We start from the raw sequence: 10,146 nt of genomic DNA, 5'->3' as shown, positions 1-10,146 counted from the left end.
CACATCACACAGTGGGGATAACAGCAGTGAGCAAGGTAGGAGGGCTGTTCTTGTTCTCTTGCTACTTGTGTCATTTTTCAGGGTTGAAAAATTAGAAATGTCTGGTGAGGGACTCTTTATACAGTTTCTCCTAGAACACAAACCCCGTGTAATATGAGAACCGGTTCATCTTATTTTATTCCTCTCGACCCCCTTCTTCTTTTTTTTTTTTTTTTTAATTATTAGCACCTTTAATTATTATTTATTTATTTATATATTTTTGGCTGTGTTGGGTCTTCGTTTCTGTGCGAGGGCTTTCTCTAGTTGCGGCAAGCGGGGGCCACTCTTCGTCGCGCTGCGCGGGCCTCTCACTATCATGGCCTCTCTTGTTGCGGAGCACAGGCTCCAGACGCGCAGGCTCAGTAGTTGTGGCCCACGGGCCTAGTTGCTCCGCGGCATGTGGGATCTTCCCAGGCCAGGGCTCGAACCCTTGTCCCCTGCATTGGCAGGCAGATTCTCAACCACTGCGCCACCAGAGAGGCCCCCCTCCTTCTTTCTCTGCCAGACCAGCTGCCTAGCTGCCTGTCACCTGGCCACCTCCATAAAACAGGGTCAGTGAATGGACTGAGATTAGAGAAGTAGATTAGACATTCGAATGTGTGGAAATAGCATGCCACTAATACCCTGCTCTGCAAATAAAAAAGTGTTATTATTACTTACCTTTAGAGGCTTTTCAAGAGATGATGAAGAAACACCCACTAGGATTCCAACTGAACAATGTCTTAAGATGCCTAGAAGGCAGTGGGCCTTTTAGAAACCCATGCCGGGCTTCCCTCTTCACTGGGTTGAAGCCATTTTTTCTGGATTTACTTATTTGAATCTCTTAAGTGCCTGGCTTCGTGGCAAAGTCAGACTAAAGGGAATTAGGATGAAATGGAAAGAGTCCAGATCAATTTCTTCTGTGTGGTTCTTGGAATGCACGTACCTGTATGTGTATTTGGGTGTCCATGGATGTGCATGTCTGCCTATAACAGGTAGGAGATAAAGTTTAAACATAAAGTTAAGCTTCAGCAATAAGGTGAATGAGGATTTAGATGTCTTGTACTGCTTTTGATGGGAGCTACTGCAGGGGATTTTTGTGTTCAATTCATGCAACCAAAGAGAGTATTCTCTCTCTGAATATAAAAAGATGGCTTTATTGAAGTTGACTGAGCCCACAGTAGGTACATACTTTAAAATCCGGTTTTATGATCATGTTTCACTGGAGTGATGTTACCCAACAAAAGAATTTTGTTTTCTAACCGAACTGGGCTATACCAATTAAAATTGCAAAGTCTACAATGAATTGAACACGATTAATTTGACAACAGAAACAGAAAAGTTCTTTTTTGGGGGGAGGGGTGGCAGATGTATGCTATTTGGACTGGGAATAACTTCTACGCATAGAATTTTAAGCATTTGAGATATTTTATTGTTCAGAGAAAAGTTGCTGATTTCATCACAACTGTAAGTCTAGCAAAAATGGAGCCTGGAAGAGTAAACTGGTTCAGAGCTGAGGCAGAAACTGGTAACCTCTGACCTCTGCCTTTTACTGGAAAACGATATGCAGCATAAATCCACGGGGCCTATTTCCTTTCAAGTGTGTGTATGTATATGTTATGGTGTTGCTGTTCACAGCACTATAGTTAAGATGAGGTCAGCATTTCCATATAAAGCCCTACTTTTAGAATTCAGCTTGCACCAAGAGTTTTCAGAAAGGTGTAAATGGACTCTCAATTCTTTTTCCTGTACTCCAGAGTTGCTACATGGGGTCATAGCCTAGTGTTTTGTTTGTCTGTTTGTTTTTCTTTTTCATGTCTTGCTTTTTAAGACTACCATCAGGAGGGTAGTTTGGCTGCTACTTTGAAGGCTTGTAAACTGCTGAAATGCATTTGTTTAAAATGGAGACATGAGTTTTCTTAAACATCATCTGATAAAAGGACTTTCAGAGGGCAAATGCCCCACCCCAGTTCTTCCCCTCTGACCTGTCGGAACAAGGAATCAGGAATTTCTCAGTTTCCTTTCTCCTTCAACACGTGTTCTCTAAAGGCCAGTTTAATAGTGAATGTGACTGTAAGCCGTATACCCTTCACATTACTAGGGTTTTCCACTTACATCGTTCCTCTTTCTGTTTTTCATATAAGACCACCACCTCGTTTTTCTTTTTAAAGCATTTTCCTATAAATAGTCTCATTGGAATGACCTCAATTGAACCTGCCTAAAACAACTCTGGTGGCAGATAAAACACGTCTAGCCCCATTTGACAGAGGAGGGACAGAAGCTGTGGATAAGCTGAGCGATTTGTTGAAGCCCTGGTGCAGCATCAGGCCTAAAATTTCAGTTTCCTGATTATTTATATAAGATTCTTCTCGTCATGCCCTCTTTCCGTCGAAGAAGGAAAGTCACTTACTTCCATGGTGATCATGGGGAAGATTTCGGTGCTGATTCCCCCCCAACGGCTCCCCACCAGCTGGACCACAGAAGTAGTAGGAGTCACACCTTCCATCCCCCCTGCCCCTCCCCGCACTGCCCTCTCCTGGGCAGTGCGATTTATTCCCTGCTAAATGCAGAATGATGCCTGCAAGTGTTGCTGTAACAACTTCGGTGCATTTCCATGCCAACCACAACGCTTCTCAACTCTTTTTTTTTCATCCCTGGGACCTGTGGAGCTGGGTCTTTGTGTAGCCTTCGGATTAGCTGTGCGCAGTGGCTTTTCCGTGTTCTCCTGTCTGCCTTTTCTGGCAGGCATGGATGTGTAAGCCGTGCCAGCATTTGGCCTGTAGTGCATGTCCTAAATAGTTATTTACACAGTTTGAGTCCATTTTAGTCAACTGGGTAAATAACAGCCCTCTTCAAAAGATTTATAAATCCATAAATATGTCTTTATACATACCCAATAGACAGAAATAACTCAATCTGTCAAGAACATATCCAAAGAGGTGTTTCCCTCACAGATGGGAGTAATACATATTTTAAAACTTTCTCTACTGTATTATTTGTACTGCATTTCTTTTTTCCTCATTCCTTTTCAATGTTTGCCACTTCATTATGGCACCCCGGGTACAAAAAAAAAGAAATCCCCTAGGCTTTTGGTCGTCTGTTAAATAACCTTGTCTGTGGTACAAGGTAGGCATGTAACAGGCTCTGTCCTGTTCTTTTGGACTTTCAAAGTAAAGCAAAGAAAATTGGTCATCCAGGAAATTTGTAATGTTCTGACAGATTTCAAAATACAGTAACAGTTCCTAGTTAGGGTTCCAGTAATTTGGGGGATTTTTGAGCGCCTGATGATTTGCCAAATGAGTGGCTTTTGTGGTTGATAGAGTAGTTTAGTCCACATTTTTACCTAAGCATAAAAAAATAAAGTACAAAATCCAACCCTGGGCATTCTGAAGGGAATATACATGAAGTATGTAATCAAGAAAATGCGAAAGATATTATTATTATTCAGGGATTTGATGTTTATTCATGATTTACATAATGTATCTCTCCCCCAACTCAAATTATTTATCACGGCAACTCTTCTTATGGCATCTACATTCATTTCATAGTAACACTTGTGGCCCCCTGCAGGAAATCGATTCTTTAATAGCAAAGCGCCTTTAAATGGGCATTTAAAAGGAAGGCCTAACATCTGTGTTTGGTTGGGGATTCTGCTGCTGCGGCTGGGACATTGATTTTGTCTACTCTTTAACTTCCTCAAAGCACTTCCAAAGATATGAGATTGGATTCTTATTTTCTCACTGTCAATGATTTGCTATTTTCCCATTTCAGAAGAGAGAAAAGTAAAGCTCAGAAATATTGAAGTGAGTCACCGTGAGAGTCACCTCCGGATCTTGGTCTCTTGCCTTTGTAACTACTTTAGGATGGGGTGTTTTCAGGACCCCCAAGCAGAGTCTCATAAGATGAGGTGCACATTGGCAGATACTGGGCTCTTTCATGTGTCCTGTTTATCCTACTGTGTGTGGTTGCCCTACTGACCAGAATCAGGGTCTATTCTAGGAAGCGTGTGGTCTGGACAGACAGAACACCAAGCAAATATGGTGCCTTTCCCCACCGGATTTGTACTCCCCCCCAGGAGGGCTGCCGCAGACACTGTATAACCCATAAGCAGCCTTAGCTGTGCTTGACCACATTTTGAGTTTGGGCACGTCTCCGTTTTGGGTTGAAAGTCAAGAGAGACGAATACACGATAGTAATAAAATAATAAAACAGCACATTACGGGCTGTCAGTCAGTGTAGGTATTTCATCCCTCACTTTGTAGAGGAGGTCACAGAGATTCAGAGAGGCTGAGAGACTTACCCAAAGTCACATACTGGTTGGTGGTACAGTAGGGACTTGAACCCATACCGTCTGACTCCAGAGCCCAAGCTCCTATTTGATGTGATACTGAAGTGTGACTAAGAATGGGAAACAGATCATTCGAGGGCCATTCTTTCTGTTATCAATTCAGGGACTCTTCCCCCAGTGTCTGCACTGGGCCTGGCACTCCGCTCTGTAACAGTGACAGAGCTGTGAATAAAACAGAATCAGCATTAGCCTCAAGGGGGTTCTACTCTGCCGGGGACTGAGAATCCAGCTTTGTGTGCTAAGTAGAATGATGATCGAGCTCTTTACAGAGGAGCAGGATGATTGATATGATTAATCTGTATTATGTATTAAGAGCCTCTACCATTTCACTCATTCTAAAATGTATTGAATTGAGAAGAGGAGCCTAGAAAACAAGTAGAGACATTTCTTTTGCAGAACGTTTCCCACTTCAAGCTCATCTCGTTTTCCTCTTTTGTGACGATAAAGAAAAAGTCTTATTTCTACATAGAAATTTGATGTGAAACGTTTCAGCCCTAAAGGACTTCACTGGTCTCTAGAACTTCTAAAACGCACTTATGAACTTCTTTCGGGGCCAGGACTCAGATCAACAATAGTATCTTTGCTCCCACTAAAAAAAAAAAAAAAAAAAAAAAAGCAAAACCAGCATGTTTCTGTAAAGAGGAACAATTGCAAAGCATTTGCTATTTCTTTATAATAAAGTGTATCAGTAGTTGCCAGTACCTCCCACTGTCCCGTCCCCTCCACGCCAGCTTTTGTAGGAGTTCAGGCAACCTATAGGCAGAAGACAACTCCATTTATTATTGAAGGGAATCTCGCGGCAGTCGTTTCAGACCTGTGAAGCCAGCAGGCAGAGCTGGGTGAGAGGGAGGTAGGGAAGGGCCACATTTTGTTCCAGATGACTAAGCAACGATTTATATACCCGCTCCGTCTTTTTACATGAAGAAGAAAAGTAATAACAGCCCAAACCCAGGCATTTGAAACAGTCAGCTGTCTGATGAATAATGGGATAGGTGGGAAGGAGCTCTCTGATTGGATGTCTTAATGAGCAATTTCGCACAGAGTTTGGGCTGCTGTTCCCCTTGACCTTTGCCCTTTATTGACCAAACTGACACTTCATTTTTCACATACTTCCAATTATGTCTCGGCTTAAGTGTTGCCCTCCCTCCTTTATTTCTTTCCTATGGACAACTTGAGGGTAGTTGAGGCCACAGAAGATATTTTAATTTGAAAAACTACCGTAACAACTCAGGTTTAGGATACAATCTGTAATCTGCAGTTTTTCAGATGAAGACACAAAGTGAATACTGCTTGTTTTGAAACAGTTTTCTGTCTTTCTTTTTATTTTAAAATCTCAACTTATTTTAAAAACAAAATGTTTATAATAACCTAAGAACCCTGAAAATGAAGAAAAATGTTTAAAAACTAGGGGTTTTTTTCATTTCATTTGTCTGTTGGTCAGAGTAACTTGAATGATTTTATATTTGTTCACACTTACCTCTTAAGCCTTGTTCTTCTCTGGGAACTTCTTTTATTTCAATGGCACTAGAATGCATATTGAAAAATATGCTTTGGTGAGAAGAGAAAAGTAAAATATAATTGTGACCACAGGCCTTAGCCCTTGGGCCACTGCAGCCCTGTGTGGTACTTGAGTTACATTTAATGTTGTATTCAGATTAAAGTGTGGTCTTTGCTTGCAGTGGCAGGCAGAATAGGAAAATGATCTCCTGATGGGAAAAGTCAGGTGTAAAAAAGAAAGGGGAAGTAATTACACGCTGCAAATCCATGTTATCCAAAGGTCCATATTATTAACTTATCAAACATGTTGAATTAGATGTATGGACAGAGAATTGTTTTCCCAAGAACACCCCATACTCTAGTCACCTTACCTTTTATTGACTCATCAAATGTGAGTAACCGTTTTCTGTTCTCCATTTGCTTGACTTCTAGCATCATGAAAGCAGATTGTCTTAAAACAAAGAAAAATAACTTCATCATCTAAAAGTCATAACTGTTTATTTAGGGGCATGAACTTGGCCATGAGTGTTTTCACAGAAAGTGTGTCTTCTCACTATTAGGCAGCCTCACTAGTAAACCTGGTCATTGCTTTTCATCTTAAACAACTGAGAAATTCATTTGAAATTATTTACTCCCGGATAGATTTCCCTCGAACGCAGAAGTATTTGTCTCAAGTAGATGAAGTGTTACCTACTTTATTATGTAGTCCTCTGGCATATCCATGGCATATTTTTACTATAATATGGTAATAAAAGAATGTAAAAGGCAGACAAAGGTTCTATCTTTTTCTGTAAGGTGACCTCTGTTACCAAGTAACTGCTTTACTTATGAGCTTATTAAAAACTCAAAAAATGAGCTATTCATACTTCACAGGCATTGATGTGAAAATGAACTGTCCTGTGAGTAGTTTTCTTGATCATTTTTAGAACAATTGATTAGCCAAAGAGCTCCTGTCATTAGTTGACATTGACTGATAGCAATTTGTCACAAGCTCTGAAGGTCAGCTAGACAGTTGGAGTTTCAGCCTGCCTTTGATTGACCTTTACAGAGTCCATCCTCATGTGACTGGGTTTGAATGGGTCTGACCCTCGATTGGAAAAGACAGGGTATTAGTCAGCAGGATCATTTCGTATATTTTCTGTTGATTGCTCATTTTTATTTATGTGTGAACTCAAGGTCTGGATAGCTTATCAAATTTTGTACTCTAGTTTTTGAAACTTAAGAGGTGTGATATTTGTTAAGTATGGCCTTAAAACCACAATTCTGTTTTCCCTCTGGTTTGCAATATTACGGTGGACTTGGTATGTGATGTAGACTTTGCTGCCGACACTTGCCATTGTCACCTGTGCAGATGCTGGGGTTTTGTTGCCTGTGATGGACTGGAACTTTGTTCTTGTTATGATTGTTTCTTAAGAGATACCAACTCCAGTGTGGCTTGTAGGACTTCTGAAATTATACCCCAGTTCTCTGACTTTCCTAGAATTAATGACATCAGTCTCTCAAGAATCCTGTGATAGTTTAAAAAATGAGTGGTAAAGAATTCTATGAATAATGATGTTATGTCAATTCATCAGGAAGTCCTACAGCCAGAAGGTATGAAAACTTTTTAGAAAGGTATCTTCTTTTCAGTTTCACTCAGTCTGCTGTAAATTAGAGAAAGCTTTTCTGGCTATAACAACATTGGCCTTTCAGCGAGAGTGGGATGTATTTTCTATTGTAGTGGACCTGGAAGTTAATGGTTCATAATGCTTAGTTCTTTCTTTCCAAAACCATTAAGTATTTTTCAAAAGCACATCTCGTGTAGAAGAATATATTCCACACTCGTATTAATAACATGCATTTTACTGCCTTATGTAAACAATAAAAATGGTGACCTGAGCTTTAAAAACCCAGATCCTACTGTGTAATTATTTAATTCAGTTTCCAAATAAGGCCTTTCTTTTCTCTTATTCTCTCTCACCTTCCCTTCTTCTCTTGATTCTGCATTGGGTTTTAAACTATAAGCAATAACTTGTTTTTCAGGTCCATCCTCCTAGGCATTCCAGGGCCACCGCACAGCTGAAACATGTGTTTCAGTTTCTACCCAAGAAAATAAACCAGGAGAGAATCCATTGTCCCCAGTGGTGGATTCTTCACAGGGTGTCATTCTTGGCAAGGCAGAAGTGAGGAAGTTAATCTTAGGGAAGCATCCATTTAATACAGCCCAAAGAGATAAAAAGAGTTTAGAATTATAATCACTTCTGCAGATGAGCCAAAATACGATCACAAGTTGTATTTAAGGAGGGAAATATAAATTTATGCATTCTAGTCAAGTCATCAAAAATGGATTAAGCACTTACTGTGTGGAAGGTGTGCTGTGTGAGGCTATAAAAATGAGTAGGTCATAGTATTTGCCCTCAGGAAGTTCGTGTGTGCTCTCAAGAGCATCAAGCATATGCAAGTGAAATATTTGCTAAATGCTGAATGTTCTTAGGGAGCTGTGAGTGTGTTTATTTCACAACACACCAATGACCCAGACACAGTGAACTCTGTGATCAAGGCTGTTGACTGAAACACAGAGCGGGTAGGATTTGGCTTAACTTGCAGAGGGACACCTCTACCTTGGTCCTCTGACTGCCATATAAGTTCAGCATCTCTGGGCCCTATGAGGCTACTGTAGGGAACTTGGTTCAGTTTTCCTGTGTGGCCACCCGGGGCCTTTGCTGTTTGAACTAGTGGGGTCATCATTGCTTTGTCCACCTTTAGTCACGTGGCTGCTGACTCATACTGATCTTCTTCAGGGGACCTTGACATTTTCTAGGGGGAGGGGACCCCTTTTGCAATTTGGTGAAGTCAATGGATACCTTGTCAGAGTAATATTTTTATTAACCCACAAAATAAAATACATAAGATTATAAGGGAAACTAATTATATTGAAATCCAGTTATCAAAATATTTTATTTTTAAAAAATAAATAAATAAATTTATTTATTTATTTATTTATGGCTGCGTTGGGTCTTCGTTGCTGCGCGCGGGCTTTCTCTAGTTGCGGTGAGTGGGGGCTACTCTTCGTTGCGGTGTGAGGGCTTCTTATTGCGGTGGCTTCTCTTGTTGCGGAGCACGGGCTCTAGGCACGCAGGCTTCAGTAGTTGTGGTGCACAGGCTCAGTAGTTGTGGCTCACAGGCTCTAGAGCTCAGGCTCAGTAGTTGTGGTGCACGGGCTTAGTTGCTCCGTGGCATGTGGGATCTTCCCAGACCAGGGCTCGAACCCGTGTCCCCTGCATTGGCAGGCGGATTCTTAACCACTGCACCACCAGGGACGTCCTAACAAAGTATTTTAAAAAACAAATCGTAATATAGTGATATAAGTGCCTCGTTTTAATATGCATTAAATAACAAGGTCTAGCAATAATTCTATTGTCTATCACGTTTTTGAAATAGTGATGAATGTAAATGGTGTCTTAAGATATTTGTAACAACTGTATTGTAGTATGTGAATATGATTTCCATGGGTGACAAAGTCACAGGTCCTACTAATAGTTCTGTGGTTTCTTACTTACCTAGATACACACTTGAAGTAAATGCTAATTGCAGTTAGAGGTTAGTGAGAATAAAAGGTTAATTTCTTTTTCCCTTCCAAGTACTTGGATCTTATAAATTCTAACCATAGATCCCCTTGTAGGGGGAGGGTCTATGTAGTCCAGGTTAAAAACTTCTAAACTAATTTGTGTCATCTGCAGGAAGTATTCTGTGAGCCCCCAGATTGGAGGAAGTGATCCTCTTCCATGTTGTCAGGGTATCCTGTGTTTTATCATTTCTCATATATTGAAACGAGCCATTCATGCTTCAGCCTCCCCAGGATGCCCCCTGGGAAGGGACTACGTCTTCTTCGTCTTTAACTCTCCTGTGCCCAGCATAGTTATGACACGTGGCCACTGATGGGTAATTATTTATTGAAGAGGGTTGGGAACCCTCTCATGCTTTCAAACTGTGATTACACTACATTCCCTCAGGACTGATTTCTTTTGGGTGCCAGATGGCTAATCTCACATGGTAATCTCTGTCAAAATGTAAATAGATACGTAGGTCTTGTCTGTTCCCACCCGCAGAAAGGCGTTTTAACCGGGGCACTTCAAGGAAAGATTCGGCAGGTAGCTCTTTCAGAAGTTGGTGGTAGATGGGTTTGGGGATGTACCTTAAGTCACGGCATCCACATAGTTGCTGGTTCTGCCTACTCCTACACTTGGGTTCCATCCTCTGGCCCTGAATGAGCTTCCAGTAGAGGATGGGTGGGGACTGGCTAC

General features: G+C 41.1%; 1 protein-coding gene across 4 annotated transcripts in view; it reads left to right on the top strand.

Moving 5' to 3' along the window:
• MEIS1 (Meis homeobox 1) overlaps positions 1–10,146 on the top strand; it is a 138,417-nt gene that overhangs the window by 28,847 nt on the left and 99,424 nt on the right. For all 4 annotated transcript variants that reach the window (XM_036873880.1, XM_036873878.1, XM_036873876.1 and 1 more), the window contains one exon: positions 1–35. This exon is cut by the window's left edge and continues 77 nt beyond it. In XM_036873880.1, coding sequence (XP_036729775.1) covers positions 1–35 — 35 coding nt within the window. The remainder of the gene's footprint in view (positions 36–10,146) is intronic.

The sequence above is a fragment of the Balaenoptera musculus genome, chromosome 13 (assembly GCF_009873245.2).
Source record: "Balaenoptera musculus isolate JJ_BM4_2016_0621 chromosome 13, mBalMus1.pri.v3, whole genome shotgun sequence".
NCBI classification, from domain to species: domain Eukaryota; kingdom Metazoa; phylum Chordata; class Mammalia; order Artiodactyla; family Balaenopteridae; genus Balaenoptera; species Balaenoptera musculus.
This window is presented reverse-complemented; position numbering and strand designations above follow the sequence as displayed.